The sequence below is a fragment of the Microcebus murinus genome, chromosome 6, assembly GCF_040939455.1.
Source record: "Microcebus murinus isolate Inina chromosome 6, M.murinus_Inina_mat1.0, whole genome shotgun sequence".
NCBI classification, from domain to species: Eukaryota; Metazoa; Chordata; class Mammalia; order Primates; family Cheirogaleidae; genus Microcebus; species Microcebus murinus.
The window spans coordinates 4,001,370-4,021,590 of NC_134109.1; the positions used below are offsets into that span (position 1 = coordinate 4,001,370).

General features: G+C 45.1%; 1 protein-coding gene across 2 annotated transcripts in view; it reads right to left on the bottom strand.

Annotated features, from left to right (window-relative positions):
- Nucleotides 1-20,221, bottom strand: part of TECPR2 (tectonin beta-propeller repeat containing 2) — a 99,757-nt gene that overhangs the window by 17,901 nt on the left and 61,635 nt on the right. For both annotated transcript variants that reach the window (XM_012746356.3, XM_012746355.3), the window contains exons 14-17: nt 18,644-18,884; nt 17,876-17,965; nt 15,287-15,520; nt 4,879-5,027 (exon numbers count right to left, since the gene is read on the bottom strand). In XM_012746356.3, the coding sequence (XP_012601810.2) occupies nt 4,879-5,027; nt 15,287-15,520; nt 17,876-17,965; nt 18,644-18,884 (714 nt within the window). The remainder of the gene's footprint in view (nt 1-4,878; nt 5,028-15,286; nt 15,521-17,875; nt 17,966-18,643; nt 18,885-20,221) is intronic.

The following is a 20,221-nucleotide window of genomic DNA, read 5'->3' on the forward strand; positions in this document are numbered from 1 at the left end:
TGGGGAAGGATGAGGCAAGGCGTGTGCACGCAACCCCTCGACAACACTCTTCGCCATAGCATATCGCTCCTGCAAGCCTTGCTCTTCACTCAGCCTCCCCTTACTGGCCCCGGCCCAGCTCCATGTGGGGACCCTACAAACTTTACTGCCCAGGGTCACCACAGGTCTTCTGTAGGCACATGATAATTGTGACAAACATGGCTTGGAACTATCAGAGGTCTATCACTATCAAGCAAAGCACTGTGCATGAGAATGTGTGGAAGAAATAATAGAGATTAGAGTGGAAATGAACTAGAGAAAAGGAAACAATAGAGGAAAATCAACAAAACCAAAAGGAGGTGTTTTGAAAAGATCAACAAAATTAACAAACATTTAGTTACAGTGGTTAAGTCAAAAAGAGAGCTTTTGGAGGCCCTGGCAGGAGGACTGCTTGAGGCCAGGAATTTGAGACCAGCCTGAGCAACATAGCAAGACCTGGTCTCTAGAGGAAAAAAAAAAAAAAAAGAAAGAAAATTCAAATTATTAAAATTAGAAATGAAAGAGCAGACATTACAAACAATTCTATGGAAATAAAAAGGACTACAAGAGAATACTATCAATAATTGGATTTCAAGAAATAGATGGTAAGATAGATAAAATGAACAAATTCCTAGAAAGATATAAACTACACAAATTGAATGAAGATGACACAGAAAATTCTCAACAGACCTATAATAAGTAAGGAGATTGAGTTGGTAGTCAAAAAACTTCCCACATCAGAGAAATGTGAGTTGCATGTAAAAAAAAAAGAAGAAGAAAAAAACTTTCCACAAAGAAAAGCCCAGGCCTACATGGCTACATGAATTTATGGCTTAAGAATTCTAACAAATGCTTAGAAAGTAATCAATATCAATCCTTCATAGACTCTTCCCAATGTATTCTATGAGGACAGCATTACCCTGATACCAAAGCCAGACAAAGAAGACAAGAAAAGAAAACCAAAGACCAATATGTCTCATGAATACAGACATAAAAATCCTCAACAAAATACTAGCAACCAAATCCAGCAATATTTACAAAGGATTACACACCAGGATCAAGCAGGATTTATCCCAGGAGTAAAAATGTGGTTCAACATGTAAGACTCCATAAATATATGAACTTAAACAAGATCTAAATAAATGGAAAGACTCCCCATGTTCACAGACTAGAAGAGTTAATACCAGTAAGATGGCAATACTTCCCAAATTGATCTACTGATTCAACACAATCCTACCAAAATTCCAGTTGACATTTTTGCAGAATTGACAAACTTATCCTAAAATTCACATGGGTGTAGGAGGGACTCCAGGCAGCCAAAACAATCTTGATAAAGAAAAAGTTGAGGACTTGCGCTTCCTGATTTCAAATTTAGGACAAAGCTAAGTCATCAGGACAGTGTGGGATAAGGATAGATACAACCACCATACATGTACATGTAAGGGAATTCAATTTGTAGCCCCTAAATCTATTAAAAGAAAAAAAGAAAAGAAAAAAAAGGAAACAAATAAAAAGGATATGCAGATAATTGGAAAGGAACCAAGAGTCCAGTAATAAACTCTTATATTTATGATCAATTGATTTTGACAAGGGTGTGAAGATAATTTAATGGGGAAAGAATAGTATTTTCAACAAATGGCATTTGTCAAACTGGATATCAACATGTAAAAGATTGCATTTGGACACCTACCTCATATCATGTACAAAAAATTTATTCAAAATGGATGAAGCACTTAAGCGTGAGAGACAAAATTATAAAACTCCTAAAAGAAAACAGGTGGGCTGGGCACAGTGGCTCATGCCTGTAATCCTAGCACTCTGGGAGGCCGAGGTGGACAGATTGCTCGAGGTCAGGAGTTCAAAACCAGCCTGAGCAAGAGCGAGACCCTGTCTCTACTATAAAAATAGAAAGAAATTAACTGGCCAACTTACATATATATATATATATATATATGTATATATGTATATATATATATATATACATACATATATATATATACACATATATATATATATATATATATATATATATATATATATATAAAAATAAAATTAGCCAGGCATGGTGGCACATGCCTGTAGTTCCAGCTACTTGGGAGGCTGAGGCAGGAGGATCTCTTGAGCCCAGGAGTTTGAGGTTGCTGTGAGCTAGGCTGATGTCACGGCACTCACTCTAGCCTTGGCAAGAAAGCGAGACTCTGTCTCAAAAAAAAAGAAAACATAAGTGTAGGCTGGGCTCGGTGGCTCATGCCTGTAATCCTAGCACTCTGGCCAAGGTGGGTGGATCGTTTGAGCTCAGGAATTTGAGACCAGCCTGAGCAAGAGCAAGACCCCATGTCTACCAAAACCAGAAAAAATTAGCTGGGCATGGTGGCACATGCCTATAGTCCCAGCTACTCGGGAGGCTGAGGCAGAAGGCTCCCTTGAGCCCAGGAGTTTGAGGTTGCTGTGAGCTAGGCTGATGCTACAGCACTCTAGCCCAGGCAACAGAGTGAGACTCTGTCTCAAAAAAAAAAAGAAAACATAGGTATAAATCTTCATGACCTTGGATTGGGCAATAGTTGTTAGGTATAATACCAAAAGCAACCAAAGAAAAAATAGATAAGCTGGACTTCATCAAAATCAAACTTTTTGTGCATCAAAGGACATCCCAGGCCAGGCACAGTGGCTCACACCTGTAATCCCAGCACTCTAGGAGGCCAAGGCGGCAGGACCGCTTGAGCTCAGGACTTTGAGACCAGCCTGGGCAACATAGTGACACCCTATCTCTACAGAAAATTAGCTACTCAGAAGGCTAAGGCAGGAGGATTGCTTGAGCCCAGGAGTTGGAAGTTACACTGAGCTATGATTGTGCCACTGCGCTCCAGCCTGAGATCACAGACAAAGTGAAAAGGCAGTGCACAGAATGGGAGAACAATTAGCTGGGTTGGTGGCCTATGCCTGCAGTCCCAGCTACTCAGAAGGCTCAGGCAGGAGAATCACTTGAACCCAGGAGTCTGATGTTGCAGTGAGCCATCAAGAGTACCACTGCACTCTATCCCAGGCAACAGAGCCAGACCTTTCTGGCTCTGACCTTTTCAAAAAAAAAACAAACACCCAGTTAAATATACAATCAACATACGACCCTGCAATTCCACTTACAGGTATATATCCAACAGAACTGAAACCGCACATCCTCACAAAGACTTGTACATAAATGTTCACAGCAGCATTATTCGTAGTAGCCAAAAAGCAGAACCAATTTAGATTTCCATCAACTGATACACAGATAAACAAAATGTGGTCTATCCATACAACAGCATGTTGTTGAGTCAAAAAAGGAATGAGGAACTGATATATGCTACAACATGGATTCTGAAAACACGATACCAAGTGAAAATGTTAGGCAAAAAAGGCCACGTACTATTTGATACCATTTATATAATATGTCCAGAATAGGCAAAGTCATAGAAATAGAAAGATCAGTGGCTGCCATGGGCTGTCGTGGGCTGAGGGGCCGGGGGTTCTGCGAGAAAAGGGAGTGACCACTAAAGTGTGAGGGGTTTTACTGGGCCTGATGAAAATGTTCTGGAATTGGATAATGAAGATTATTGCACAACTTTGTAAATATACTAAAAACCACTCAGTTGTATATTGTAAAAGGGTGAATTTTATGGCATGTGGATTATAACTCTTCAAAGAAATAATATAAAGGTGTTAGAAGAAAAAAAAGGAACATGTTGACAATGATGTACCAAAGGAGTCCACCTGCCTGCAGGCAACAAGAGAGTTTAAGAACAATAATGAAAGTAACAATAAGTCAACTTGCTTTTCATTATTGCAGGACACCAGGTGTGCCGAACAATGTCGGTGGTAAATATTCCCCCTGCAGGGTGGACTGCTCCCACTGTGCCACTGTTAGCACGCCCCTGTGTGCAGAGGAAAAACGGGGCATGTGTCATAATTCATTACGGATAACCTAATGTTTGCACAGTGCTTTATAGTTCGCAAAGTGCTGTCACAGACATTACCGTCCCCATAGCCCTATGAAGGGAGAAGAGCTACCCCAAGAGGACATGAAGGCTCCCTGTGGCCTTGACCGCTAACACATGGCCACCAGAGAACTTGGGACCAGACTCCTGATCTTGGCACACCGCCCACGTCTGACGGGCAGCACTCGTGTCCTTGTAACCAGCCCTGCACCTTGTCCTCTACCTCAGCTACGCCATCCCTGTAGGCTCGCAATGCCCAGAATGCAGATGCTCACGCTCAAGCCTACTAAATCTTTCAGGGTAAGTAAATAGCACACTAAAATCAGACTTCTGCTTGTGATTTGGGTGGTGGAACAGCCAAGAGAACAAAAACACCCCACGTTAGAATATATTGTCAAAAAAAAAAAAAAAAAAGAATACATTGTCAAGTTGGTCAAGGGTAGGGGGACAGGAAACAGAATTTCTTCAACAAACCAGGAAAGACACTCTGAAAATGCTGATGATAGCGTATCTCCATGACTAGATTGTAAGTGACTTTTACATTCTTCTTTATATTTTTGGCTATTGACTTTAAAAAAAAAATTCGTTTTGTAAAAAGTCAGAAACCAAATATTTTTATTTGGAAACGGAAAAAACTTAGTGTTGGCTCAGATAATATTTAATAATCTGTCCAACTCTAAACTTCACGAATAACAAATTCCAAGCTAAAGACGCCAGAGACGGAGAGTGTTGACCTGGGGCATGCCTCCCCTCCATCGGCGGGGTGTGTGTGTGTGTGTGTGTGTGGGGGGGGGGTCTATAGAGGCGGTCGTAACCCGTTTCCCCAGTAACAGCATCCTAACAGCTTCTGTGTCAGAGAACAAGTTCCTGCCAGTTAGAGTGTGCTTACCTGGATAGGTGGCTCAATCATTATCCAGGCAGGAAGCATCAGACTGGGGTTTAGAGGCTGGGTTCCTACGCGGAAGTAAACTCCACCCCTGGAATCACAGGCCCAGATGTGCTGATTTCCACACGCCAAGCTCGTCAGTCTTACAGCTCCTGTAGACAAATAAAGGAAAAGTACACACACGGTGATCACCTTTGTACGATTACTAACCTTTCATTTAAACTATGAACTTTGATTTTTCTTTCAAAGAAAGAGATGAGGCTGCACTTTCCGTGGAGCTGTGATGCTGAGTCATCTCTCTGCTCCAGTCCAGCCACGTCAGGTGTGTGGATCTGGCTGGGCTTGAGAACATCGTAATTCAGGAGAGTTTTGAAGGCCTCTGGCTGCCCTGCCACCTGCCAGGCACCACACGGCGCCCCTTCTAGGCTACAAGCAAAGTAGTCCCAGTGCTGTCGGCACAGAACCACCAAGCGCTGGGAGTAACATCTCAATGTGGGTCCCACTGTCGGCTTCATCAGACATGTGAATATTGCCAGTAAATTCTGGACTTGAAAAGAGGGAACTCATATTTACAGATAAATATGAATCTTGATCTGAATTAGAATTAAGATTATCTAAGTCCCTCAAAGAATCTTCATTTTTAATTTTTATATTTCCCTTTGTTAATTAAACTGATTGTACGAGGAAAGGAAATGGGAAGTGCCTTTTAACAAAAGAAATTACATTTGAGAATAGTCCATTTGGCAAAAAGAGCAACAGTCAATAGTTACTGGGCAGCTGCCTGAGGACAGGCTCTCAGCCAAGTCTTTTATGTCCTCATTTCAAACTTCACAACAGTGACACATGGTTATCACCATCCCAGTTCACATGAGGCCACTGGGACTCAGCCGTGGAGAGATCTGCCCAAGATCAAATGGCCAGAAGTGGCCAAGCCAGGAGGCAAAGGGCAGACCAGCTACCTCTGACTTCCACAACACGGCGCAGCGCGAAGCACAGATCTGCAGTGCTCAAGTCCAGGTTCGAACGTCTTTATCACCCCGGAAAGTTCCCTCAAGTCCCTTCCAGTCAATGCCCTCTACCCTGAGGCAACCACTAGACTCATTTCTGTCAGCACAGGTGACAGAATCACAAGCATGCTCTTGTGCCCGGCTTCCTTCACTCCGCACCGTGCGATGAGATCCATCCGTGGCGTCATTCCTTCCCACTGCCGAGTGGTGTTCCACTGCACATGGACGCCACGTTAGTCACCCATTCAACTGCTGAGGGACATGTGGGCCATTTCTACTTTTTGCTATTAGGAGTAAAGCTGCTATAACCATTCTTGTGGAAGGCTTTGTGAACTTATGTTATTTTTCTTAAATAAATACCAAGGAGTGGAACTGCTGGGCCAAAGGGCAGATGTCTGTCTTGCTTTTAAAGAAACTGCCAGTTTCTCCCACGGCTGTGCTGTGCTCCATCCCCACAGCAGCAGGTGGCTGCCACACCCTCCCAGGCTCAGCATGGGAACCTTCCCCACAATTAGAGGTGTGATGCACCATCTTGCCATGGCTTTAATTTGCATTTCCTTTCTAAGGAATGATGTTGAAAATCTTTTCTCATGCTTATAGGGCATTTGTATACCTCTTTTGTGAAGTGCCTGTTCAAGTCTGTTGCCCATTTTAAAATGAATTGTCTTCTGACTGCTGAGCAAGAGTAGTTCTTTGCATCCTCTGGATAAAAGTCTTTTGTCAGATGCACGTATTGTGAGTCTAGTCTGTGGCTTGCTTTCTCGTTTATTTAACAATGTTTTTTGATGAGAAGTTTTTAATTTGGATGGGTCATTTTGATTTTCAAAATGGTATGCAGTTACAATAGCTGATGGTGCTGCCTGAGGAAGGGGCGTGGGGTAAGAGGCCCCCACACGTTGGGTGGTGCTCGTGCATGAATCAGAGGTGCTGTCTTCACGCATGTGACACTGGTGTCAAAGGACAGCTCATGTGAGTGCACCAAAGCGTGCAGGCATGATTCTGCCATGTGGAAATCTCATCATGTGCCTTCAGTTATGATATCAACTTAAAACTGCCAATGTACCACTATATAAAAAAATTATCATTATTCCTTTGTGCATTTCCTAAAGAAGACGATTTCTTTTATACTAAAATTAATTGTACTCGAAATGTGGCCTTACTAATAACCTATCTAACAAGGCCAGGCGTGGTGGCTCAAACCTATAAACCTAGCACTCTTGGAGGCTGAGGTGGGCGGATCGCTCAAGGTCAGGAGTTCAAAACCAGCCTGAGCAAGAGCGAGACCTGTCTCTACTAAAAATAGAAAGAAATTAATTGGCCAACTAATATACATAGAAAAAATTATCTGGGCATGGTGGTGCATGCCTGTAATCCCAGCTACTTGGGAGGCTGAGGCAGGAGAATCACTCGAGCCCAGGAGTTTGAGGTTGCTGTGAGCTAGGCTGACACCACGGCACTCTAGCCTAGGCAACAAATTGAGACTCTGTCTCAAAAAAAAACAAAAAAAAAATTACCTATCTAACAGAAAGTAAAGGAAATAAACTCACAGCACAATTACCCTTTGTTTAATTAAAACACCTGTGGCCTAACTCATCATCTCTAAGAGCTCCTTCTCAGCCTTAGAGCCCTAAGAGGACAGTAGGGTGCAAACTTCCCGCTCTAGTTCTCTGCCTCAGTTCCTGCCAGAAAACTAGATTTCAAGGACTCAGATAACCCAGTCTCACAGAGAAAAGAAAAAAATAAAGAACTCCCTGACATCTTGCCACCACTTCTGTTATCAGTCTGCTGAAGCAGAGGTAAAAAAAAACATTTTTACACTTTAAAAACACCAAGCAACCTTCCCTTTGCTGCTCGGCATTTTCACTCCTTCCTCTGTGTGGAGTGGCCACTCTTTCCTCTCTCTCTCTCTCTCTCTCTCTCTCGGAAATAAACAAACTTTTACTTCTATATATCCTAATCACTGTGTGACAATTCTTTCTCCTACCTGCTGTCAGCACCTAAGTTTCTACCCTAACAGTATTTTTTTCCTTCCTTGATCTTGTACAGAATGTCTTACTGGGGAGTTTAAACAGAACTCCCTAGAGGGAGTGTATATATTCAGGGCAACTTGAATCTGTGCTCCTAGAAAATAAATCTTAAAAAAACAAAACAAAAGAACTCTCTGGAATTCTAATATTACGTATGAAAAGATCTGTACCAGTCAAAATAAATTACCTTCAGCAGTAAACTCCAGAAGTAGCTGAGAAACAAATGCTAATTAAAAAATTACTTTAGAGTCTTTGATCTGCTGTAAGAGGAACTCCAGGCAGTGGTGATCATGCTAATGGAGTCACATGGTGACAAAAACACACTGGGCCAACATCTCAGAGTTTAACAGTAAATAACAACACTGTCCACAGAACAGGCAGCTCATTTTGCAAGGTGAACACCCTTTAAGAATACAAAAGGCTGCTAGAATATATACTTCAGTTATGAACCTGCTTATTCTGAATTGAAGAGGCAGGCCAAAGACGACACAGTTTAATTGACAACAGTCTTTTACCCCACAGACAGTCTCAATCAGGCTACCAGAAAGCATAAAGTCCACGAGTCTGAAATACAGAGGAGACGGTGAGGACACGGAGTCAGAGATGCCTGCCCTCCCTTAGCACTCCCTAGCTCCCTCACATTCCCTCAGAGTTCAATGGGGCCCATGACTAGTTCTGGGGACAGGCTGTGAGCAGAAGGGATCTGTTGCTTCCCAACTGAAGTGTCAAAGAGCTAGCACAGGGCCTTCTCAGCTCTTTCCCTGTTGTAGGCACCAAGAGGATGGAGCCTGAGAGCAAAGCAGGCAGATCAGGAAGCTGCCACCTGGAGGACCACCATCCAGACGACCCACCGGCAGAGCTGACTTCACGGGAGCAGGGAACCACTGGTCGCTGTGCGAAGTCACTGGTGTCAGGGGCTTGTTACTAAAGCAGAACCCAGCCTGACACAGACACACTGAAATTTTCCTGCCTGCTCTTGTTTTTTTTTTTTTTTCTCTTTCTTTTCTTCTCATTAAAAAAGAATTTACTCACGCTGGTAGTCCTAGCACTCTAGGAGGCTGAGGAGGGAGGATTGCTTGAGCTCAGGAGTTTGAGACCAGCCTGAGCAAGAGCAAGACCCCAGCTTTACTAAAAATAGAAAAAATTAGGTGCAGTGGCATACGTCTGTAGTTCTAGCTACTCGGGAGGCTGAGAGGCTGAGGCATGAGGATTGCTTGAGCCTGGGAGTTTAAGGTTGCAGGTTGCAGTGAGCTATGATGAGGCCACTGCACTCTAGCCAGGGTGACAGAGAGTGACTGTCTCAAAAAAAAAAAAAGTTTTTAGTTTATTCAACAAAGCAGACATTTTTCCTTTAGGATTACTATTTTTTTATTTGCTTTGAGCTAGAGTGCTGTGGTGTCAGCCTAGCTCACAGCAACCTCAAACTCCTGAGCTCAAGTGATCCTCCTGCCTCAGTCTCCTGAGTATCTGGGACTACAGGTATGTGCCACCATACTCCGCTAATTTTTCTATTTTTTTTATAGAGATGGGGTCTTGCTCTTGCTCAGGCTGGTCTCGAACTCCTGACTTCAAGCAATCCTCCTGCTGTGGCCTCCCAGAGTACTAGGATTACAGGTATGAGCCACTGTGCCTGGCTCAGATTACTTTTTAAACATATATTTTAGAACAAAAATGGCATTTACTTATGTTTTACTATTTATAAAACACTTTTCTGCATAAATTATTGCATAATATTTGTTACCTAAAGGAATAAACTGACACTTTATGTTTCCTTATTAAATACTGTGACCTGATGAATTGAATTAAAAATTGCATTAGTTTGCTAAATATTCCAATGCCTGACATAATGCATATTTATGTGTACTGGGAAATGTTATGAGCATCTTAAATATCTGCTAAGTGATGCAAATTTTCCTCCAAAAAGTAGGATTGTGTAATAAAAATCACTGTAAAATTTCATATTCAGTCTCTAAAATTGGGTTCAATAACCAGCTATTTAATTTAAGAATTCTTTTAATTTAATCTTAAAGCAGCAACTGACTTGGTAATTTGTATAGGGGCAGAAAGAAGAGAGATGCTGTATCTTAAAGAAAAAAAGGTAAAAATCATGTTCATTACTTGATACTTCACCAAAGACATCCTTGATATTGCAATTTCTATTGCAATTTCGAGAAGACTGATGACGTTCCTGACTTCACAGTGATCTCGTGCTGCCCAAGGTCAACACCGCCCCTGAGGGAGCACGGATCACGTCACCAGCAAGGGCTGCTCATTGCTACTTACGTCACCAGGAGGACAGGCTTTTGGTTTTTATGTTTTCAATGTCATAACACTTATAGAGAAAAGACCAGGGCTGAAGAGAAGAACATGTGTAAAGGTACCTCTGAACAGCTTTTATAAACCTAATGTCTTCTGCCTAATGCCCTGGGCAGGCTGATGGAAACTTGGAGCAAGAGCCAAGACACCTCCCAAGGGGGTGGGAGTCACGGCTCCTGCCAGGCTATGTGCAATGGCAACCTGCACCCGCATGTCAGGCAGTTTTGTCCTTGAGTACAAGTAACGGGGCAAAATAGAGGATCAAAACTCACATCCCAGAATTACTTAGAAATGGAGTTGCAAATAACACTGACTTTCCCTGACACATAAAAATCCTATTGGGCACGCACTGTAGCCAAGCATTTGGTCCCTGCCTGCAAAGCCCCTACAGCCTCCCTGTGTAAACATCCAATGAAAATAACATGAGTCAAACTGAAATGACTATTGTAGCAGGTAGAAGCAGAGTACTCCGGGAACAGAGTGGAAAAGTGTCACGATGGGAACACTGACTGAAGATCAAAGGAAAACCCAGGGAAGGAAGTTCTAGACCACAGGAAGAGAAGCAAACAGCAGGCATGAAAGTGCAAGGCGTCCCTGGGAAGAGCAATGGCTGGGGGTGGCTGCAGCCCCTGCCGGCTGAGGCCGGCACCCGCAGGCTGGGCCAGGTTGCGAGGCCCTGGGCACCGCACCAAAGACTGGGGCTTTATCCCAGTGGCAATGTGGAGCCACTTAGCAGTGAGGACACCACCACCTGAGCTGTGATTGAGGAAGACAGCTCTGGCAACAGTGGTGGTAGGTGGACACACCTGGTGCCAGGACACAGCTACTAGAGAAGAGCAGGTTCGTGAGGAGGGAACGCCACCCTGGCAGTGGGGGGAGGGAAGGAGAGGACTAGATAGCACAGGAGACCCTTTTGGGTAGAGGGAAGGCACACTGCTGACCGGACTGGCAAGTAGAGAGGCAGAAACTGCCAAAGAGGACTCTGTCTGCCCTTTCCTGCAGAATTCAGAGGGAGCGGAAGAGAGAAATAAGGAAAAGAGCACATCTGGGGAAGGATAAGTGTGATACTGAACAAAATCCTCAAATGCAGAATCACAGTCTTGAACAGACTGTGCTTCCCTTCATTGCTATGAGCACCCTCACTGCTGACTTCTGAAACAGCAATGACACACTCCAGGTAATCCCAGGTAGGTCACCCAGGCAGCATTAATGGCAGCCAGATGACTCTACTCAATACCTACTCCTTGCACGCCACCTGATGACAGCCTGCATGCACAGTCACACTCCGGGTCCTGGGCAGACAACACACACCTGAACTCAAAATCTGTAATCCCTAATTTAAATACGTAATTATTAAAAAAAAAAAAAAAAGCCTTTTGAACCACCTGCACGTCCCCTAGGCTACACAGACCACACCTGGAGAGAGCTCAATAACAGAACATCTGGTGCCCCTGGCCTGCCATCTGCCACCCCCCATGCTGACACAGCACAGGCCAGCTCCCCTGCCCCAGCACAAAGCCTACCCACTCTGGGCTTGCCGCATTCTCTCAGGAGCCTTAGAAAATGGGGAGAGGAGTCTTTATCCATCATTTCAGTATCAATCAGATAACCGAGAATAAACAAAACCCAAAAGCTCAGACTAAGAGAGGCAGTGCTTAACCCTCTGCACTCGCTTGCTTTTTTCTCAATTCCTTTATTCTACTAGGGATTTAATTTTTTAAATACCTCAGATTTTACAAAACGTGGCAGTAGAATAAAAAACTGGAGTTTCTTTTCATACAAACTTATTTATTTGGATTTTTTATATTACAAATTATTGATACATTCAAAGAGTAATTTTAATCTGTATAATTTTTCATGGTGTGATATTTTTTGAAACATTCACCCACATGAAGACCTGGTTTACATTCACATATTTTGCAAATATAAATCATCTCTCTTCTTCCTCCTTTGATTTTTCTGTTAGAACAAACAACATAATCTTTGTGTTTTTTGTTAGGGTAAGGTGTGATTATATGGAGCTTTCCATCTAAATGTTGCTCTGAGTTAGTGGATAACAATCTACCCCTGGAAGTTAGTGTACCATCTCTGCATTTACATTTTACTTGTCCTTTCATGCTAATGAAAACAAGAAAAGATACTGGAAAAATAGACAAAAATCCCCCATGCCCCCACGGTAAAACTACGTGTGGAATGTGGCTCGACATATGAGCTGCTACCGATGCTAACCGTGTCAAGTCATCGACATCTGATTGCAAAGGGTTAACAAGTGATGACAGAATCCGGCCTCCCTGTGGCACAAACTGGGGCAACCCAAGCAAGGGCTCCCCGACCAGCACAAGGATTTATGCAGCTAACGATGGCTTGAGAGTGCCCCCAACAGGATGTGTCACAGCTTTCCGACTGCTGCACTGGCTGGAGACAGCTGACACTCAGACAAGATGCTCACCTGCATCATCTCGGGGGGGGGGGGGGGGGGGGGAGGGCTGGGGCTGGGGATTTCTGTTCCCATTAGAAAGGTGAGGGTAGAGGTAACAGGCAGCTTGACCAGAGTCTTAGAGCCTGCCCCGGGCCCAGATCTCTAGGCACAGCCAGGCACTGCTTCGTCCTGCCTCTGCCACGAGTACCTGTGCCTCTGCCTGCGACCATCCGTGCATGCGCTGCCTGTGTGATCCATTTCAGGCTTGGCTGGATTTGATTTGCTAGCAATTTTATAGGCAGGAGGGGTGGGGCTCAGTGAAAATCTGCCCATCCGTGGCAACCAGGACTCCAGACTCCTCTGCTCATGCACCAATGCCCTCAATAAGCATCTACTGAACGCTGAGGGCCAGAGTGCACCTGGGATTTAGGATGGCTCTGTTCCTGCTTCCTCTAACTCCTAAACTAAGACTCAATTGCACTTAAGCCAGTTTCTCCCCTAGAAAGAATGGCTACTTCCTCAGTGAAGCCAAAATACACACTTCAGAGACCTGTGCCACTCCAGCCAGCTAGCCCATGCTGGGAGAACTGGATTGAGCCAGAAGGGAGGCATGAGCTGTGCTGGAGGCAGAAGGCCCAGGCAGAACTGGCTCCAGCAGCGTGGAGCCTGGCATGACGCCCATCACTTTGTACCCCACTGCTGTGCAATGCTCTCCTCAGAGGGGCCGGGGTCAGGGAAATAGCTCTGCTTCTCACCCAAGTTGTGCAAATGAGCATAGCCTCCCACAGTGCTCAAGATGCAGGAATGGGGAGAACATATCATGCCTTGGCTGTTTTGCCCCCAGAAGGAATTAGCTGCATCTCCCAACTGGTCTGAGTGGGGGCTGCTGGGAAAGGCTCAGGACCAGTAGGGACCCTAACCAGTAGGGTCCCTGAACTCTGAATAAATGAGGCTTCCCAGGTCAGGCAGCAGGGTCACCCAGCACCAGTGTTCAGACCACTTCCAGCCTCAGCCCCATCTGGTCAGTCACTATTAGTAACTGGAGTTACTAATAGTGGGGAGGGCAAATGTTCTAAAAAGGTAGAAGGTGACTAGTAGGCTCAAAGCATAATCGAAGTTGCCCTAGAAAAGCCCTAGCTTTGGAACAGAACTTGTTTTTGTTGTTGTTGAAGAGAAAAGGGTCTCACTATTGCCCAGCTAGAGTACAATGGCGTGATTATAGCTCACTGTAGCCTCAAACTCCTGGGCTTAAGCGATCCTCGTGCCTCAGCCTCCTGAGTAGCTGGGACTACAGCTGTACGCCACCATGTCCAGATAGTTTTTAAAGTTTTTTGTAGAGATGGGGTCTTGCTATGTTGCCCAGGCTGGTCAAATTCCTAGGCTCAAGCTATCCTCCTGCCTCAGTTTCCCAAAGTGCTGAGATTACAGGAGTGAGCCACTGTGCCCAGCCAGAGTTTGCTTCTTTATTTGGGAATTAACTTGCTTTTTCAGTTGAGCTAGATTAGGTTTCGGAGGCCCCATCAGACAATAGATTGCGAAGTCTACCCAGCACTGTTGGAGGCCTGGAGCTGAGGGTGCTGCGCGCTGCTGGCCTGGCTCAGGCTTGTCCAGGGCTATGCCCACTCTAGGGAGTGGTGAGAGGCCCTTGTCCGCAGGGAGCGCATAGACACCACGCTGCAGCCAGGGGCTGGGGGAGGACAACCGGCCCTCCTCTTCTTGCTTGCTTTCTTCTCTTTTTTTTTTTCTGATGAGCACACGTGGTTGAGTTCTCAAACATTAAATGCTTGTACAATTCAAGTCCACCACATAACCAGCAAAATGCTGATTGTCAGTTTAAAAAATGGGAAATCATGTAGCAGGGAAGCATTCCTAAGTCAGTACTAATGAAAGTTCAAGGCTCACCTGGTCCCTGGGAACCATCTGCACAGCCTCCACCTCCAGACAAACCACACCCAAGCTGCTGGTTGATCAAGGATTTATTCGGAGTATAATCTAATGTTGTGGGCTTATTTGATCATTTCTTGGAACAGGAATAAATTATTTACAAATAGCAACATACTTCTTAGCCTACTCCGTTTGACTCGAGGGGAGATTGGGAGAAAAGCATATTAGCTCTTCTGGGTGGAAGAGAACTGCCACCCGCACTCACTGAGCGGCTGGTCTGTGCTGGGCGCTCTGATGAGGAGACAGACAAATATGGCACTGATCCCGGCACAGGGCACATCCATTTCTTCAGATTTAAAGGTCACAAAGCTTTGTCCCACGTTCAGACTGATGGAGGCAGCTGTGTCAACAGCATTATTTCAAGCAGTTCTTGGTGGCAACTGAGGAGGTTCTGAGCAGCCTGCAAACCATAAGGGTTGAGGAAGGGAGGCTCCTGACCAAATCAAGAGGCCCACTGAACTGGAAGAGTGGCCAAGTGATCTCCTGAAATCCAGCAACCTACAAACATCCAAGAACTTACAAGCTGAACAAAGGCCTGGGGCAGTTTTGTCAGATGTCTTTTTTTTTTTAATTTATTATTTTATTTTTATCTATTTCTTCTTTTTTTTCCCTGAATCCCTATGGCTACAAGATGTCTTGCCCTGATGTGGTCTGGGGCGGTCAGGACACTGGCGAGCATACTCACATGGCGGCCATACCTAGTTGGGAAAGGTCCAGCCGGGTCCAGTGCATGCCTGTAGGGCAGCTTTTGGAGAGCGTCCTGATGAACACCTGGCCGAAGCTGTCCAGGGCCCACAGCGCGTCCTGGCAGGCGGCGTAGGCCCTCATCTCCGTGTCGGGAGGCAGCTGCACCGTGGAGGGGCGGGACTGCGCGCTCTGGGCACTGACGCTGCACAGGTCTTTGCTGCTCTGGCACAGCCACAAGGAGCTTCCTGTGGAAAAGTTCACGTCTGTCATCGATGTGCTCTGTCTGTACCGAGCCACCCGCCCTAAACGCACAAGGCAGCCTTTGCCTCCAGGAAGACACCCAACACCTGGCCACAGACACCAGCCCCCTCACTCACCCAAACCCACACCGCAGGAGCATTCTATGCACTTTCAGCCAGAAGGCAGAGGGAAACACCATAACCAGCCACTTACAAGAAACACGCCTGAAATATTTTAAAGAAGCGGAAAGAAAGCAGGGCTTATAAGATTTTATGAAGGCTATGATGTTGGCCTACTGGCTCTGACCTCCCATTTATGATGGAGCAGAGGTCTGAACAAAGGCACCAGAGCATATTTTATAGAGAATGCTAAATTTCACTAAGAGGAAAGGACTATTGAATCAGTCCTCTGGAGGGAGCAGGTCCTCAGAAGGACAGCACTAAGGAGCTTTCCTTGTTCTTCTGGTGATGGGCTGAGGGGGTGGACCAGGTGCCGGAGAAGGCTTAGGAGACTGGAAATCTTTTTCTTCCCATGCTTGCCTCAAAATTACAGCCTTTCATTCCCTCTATTTTTATACCGTCCTTTAGGCTTAACAGATTCTAGTTAAGATACAAATAATCTCCGGGGAAATCAAAACCTTATAGTATTGTCTAAAGTATTATCTGCAACCTGTGGCTAGATATGTATTGGAATTCACACTTTGGAATGTATTGGAATTCACAAAATCTCTTGATTTTGAACACCTAAGCTAATGGGTATGCCACAGATTCAAATAACAGCCACGGAGGAATGAGGCAGCTCCTCCCAGTGAAGTGCAGTGATATTCCCGCAGCAGCACATACGCAGAGTCACAATCAACAGGATAAAGAAAGACTGCAGGCCGGGCGCAGCGGCTCACGCCTATAATCCTAGCACTCTTGGAGGCTGAGGCGGGAGGACTGTTTGAGGTCAGGAGTTTAAGACCAGCCTGAGCAAGAGCAAGACCCCATCTCCACTAAAAATAGAAAAAATTAGCTGGGCATGGTGGTGACTGCCTGCAGTCCCAGCTACTCTGTGGGAGGCCAAGGCAGGAGGATCACTTAGCCCAGGAGTTTGAGGTTGCTGTGAGCTAGGCTGATGACACGGTACTACAGGGTGGGCAACAGAGTAAGACTGTCTCAAGTCAAAAAATAAATAAATAAATAAAGAGAGAAGAAAGAAAGAAAGACTAAGTAACCTCACATCAGATCAGGTCGTTTTTCTGCCAAATTAATTTGTGTCAAACCCAGGAAATAACTTACTAGTTTCAGAAATTGTTAGATTTCAGAATTGTGATCAGAACAATCTAGAGAGTAAGAATTTATTGTACTGACCAAGTCATCCACATCCTAGTGAGACTAATGGCTTGAACTCACCAAACTGCTTTCTCTTAACCACAGACGTCATGGTGTGTTCCCATTTAATCCTCGTCACCTGACTGCCCGGCTCCCAGCTAACTGGGTGGCAGCACTGCCTCTCCTGGCTCCACAGCCCGTGCTCTGTGAGAGACTGTGAGTTCTGCCCAGATTGCAAGTCTGTGGGAGTAGCCCCTGCAGGCAAGGTCTGCCTAGTGGGGGAACAAACGTGGGACTCACAGCCAGACAGCCAAAGACTGTGAATAAGATAGAAAGAGGTCCTAGGAGGTGACAGAAAGATTCACAAGGGGAATGGGAAGGTGCCAAAGAAGCTGTGGCTTCTGCAATGTACCACATAGCAGGAAGTCACCTGCTACCAGCCCCATTGGCCACGCTGTACAATCCCTTCCTTCAGAAGGACATCCTCAGCTTCACCAGGCTAGGTCCCTCTCAGGGGATCTCCTGGCCAGGCCTATCCAGCTTTGGGGCCTTTGGCTCAGCCAGTAAGGGCTTTTGGCCACTGACACCGCCATGTCTACCATGTCTTCAGTCTCAGAGATCTGAGTAGCTGCACCTCCGTCACCAGCTAGACCTCGGTCAGACTGGGGTTTGAACTTTTTTTTTTCTTTTGAGACATAGTCTCACTTTGTTGCTCAGGTTAGAGTGCTGTGGGATCAGCCTAGCTCACAGCAACCTCAAACTCCTGGGCTCAAGGGATCCTCCTGCCTCGGCCTTCCGAGTAGCTGGGACTACAGGCATGCATCACCAGGCCTGGCTGATATATATATTTTAGTTGTCCAGTTAATTTCTTTCTATTTTTTTAGTAGAGACGGGGTCTCACTCTTGCTCAGGCTGGTCTCTAACTCCTAAGCTCAAGTGATCCGGCCTACTCTTACAGGCGTGAACAACCACACCCAGCCGGGGTTTGAACTTTTTCAACTGCCAACCCATGCACAAGATTTCTCAACCACGGTAAGACCGACCAACCTTCCTTTGTGGGAGCAGCAGAAGCCAGGACGAAGGCCCATTTTGTAGCAGAAGCTGTCCCACGGGGAACAACATTGTTCCAGTAAGTGCCTGGAAAGAAGAAATAGGAAGGGTATGTTGAAGAAAGAAAAAAATAAAAACACTTCAGAGCTTTAGTTCTAGACTATAGCTGGCCTTCAAGCCCTCTTGCTCCTAATTCTAGAGTGTCTTTTGATTAAGCAATATGAGCCCATGCAGCCTGCCATTCCTTCCTCCCTGACCATGCAGAGACACATCTTGCCCAGGGATGGGAGAGACTGGAGACAATTCACAAAGCAGGGGGGTTCACTCCCAGAAAGGAACCCCCAGGACACGTGGATTCACACTGACATTCACAGACCTGGCCAAAGCCTTGTATTTTTAACAGTGGCAACAATTTTCCCTCTGGGAAATGGACTATTCTCTCTCATTAGACTCTTTAGGTTTCGCTGAATTTTTCCATTTAAAATGTGAAATTATTAACATAAAAATGAGCTCCATTTGCTTTTCTTATAATAGGTTTCCAGGGAAAACACACTACCTAGACAATGGGATCCAAGTTTTAGGAATGATAGATTTTAAAAAAAGGGAAAAACTAATCATAAAGCATAAGAGCACCTCCATTACAGACACTTCACACCACGGGCACTAAATTATCTTTTCAAGTTATCGTAAAGGTTTTCTTTAAATGTTGGCTTTAAAGTGAAGCTGCCTATTAAGCCAATGTGAAAATTAAAGCAATTCACCCACCTAGGAGACTTCCTTTAGCGACATGAAATTCATTCTTGCCCGAAGAGATCCAGACACCGCTGTTATTGACTCCTAGAAGGCTCGGCTGGCACTGAAGCTGCTGAGACCAAAATGCCATACGCAGTTTATCTGCTACCTTTTCTACAGGCGCTTGAGCTGCTGTGGCCACTGAGTGTGTGGCGTGGATTATCGTCTGGAATAAGCTGCACTGGTCGAACACCACATAGTCCGTGATGCTCACCTGGAAGGAGCAGACGAACAAAAACCCTGCTGTCAGTGCAGTCACAAGTGCCTACTCTCTGCCTTCGAGGGCGGGTTCTGGCTTACCCCCATACTTCTGGATTTCTAGGGACAAGATGACCAAACACCCAAACACAAATGTGCACAGGTGCGTTTACAAAAAGACCAAAAAAAGTGTAGCAGGATACCACCAAATTGCAAACTATAATTCCTTCTGAGGGCTGGATTTAAAAGAATGGAAGAAAACTTTAACATTTTACTTTACATACTTTTATATTTATACTCATATGGACCTGTTACAAAAGCATGTATTATTTTTGTGATTAAATATCACCCCCTGATGCCCCTGCAAAGAAGCCTTTTATTCTAATCAGAATAGGAATAATTCTGCTTTTAAATTCAGGCATTTCTAATGGACAACAGTGTATAATACTTAGAATCATAATATGAGCTTTAAAAGGTACAGTAAGTAGGGGGATGAACTAATTTATGATCTGAACTGGGACTACTAATAATTATGCCAGGCCAACAGCATAAAAATAGGACCATCCTGGGCATCTAGAATCTAACCGTAGCTCAGATGCATCAACTGCTTTATAACGTTCCTAAAAAGCATCTGCATAAACACCTCCAGAGACATTTCTCCAGACAGCCACCTCCCTCTGAGGTAAACTTCTCTCTTGTTGGGCAGCTCTGATGGTAAGAGAGTTCTTATAAGACAACTCAAAAATCTGATTCTGTGTGACTTTCACTCATATTTCTGCACTATTGGATTTGACTGTGGAGAACATCACCAGCATAAATGCCATAATCCTAGGACAGCCCATGCAGGCCGTGTTCCCAGGTCACAAACGATGAAATGTTGAGTGAAAGTGACATCCCTTACTATAGGGAACCTAAGTTATAATAAGTAAAAACAAACAAAAAAGAAAGTACTATACCAGTCAGACTTTCTCACATGTACAAATCCTGCCCTGACCACTCCTGAGGAAGGAGTCATACTGACCGTGAGCCACTGCCCTAACTGGAGTTTATGCCAATGGCTTTAACCTCATCAGGCCCCCAGACCTCACTGCAGAGCCTAGAGCACCATGTTGCACTCTCATGGGGGTCCTAGCCAGGCTGAGTGCTGGGGAAATGAACTCTGGGGACTTGGGCACACTGCAGGGCCTCTTGGAGACTCGCAGCATGCCACATGTGACAGATAGCTCAGGAGCTCCAAGCTACCTACAGCACTCGGCTCACAGTGAGTGAGCTGTGACTATGCCAAACTAGTCATAAAGTCTGTGACAGACTCAGTCCTAGCATCCAAGATGTGCAGATAAGCAGGACGAAAAT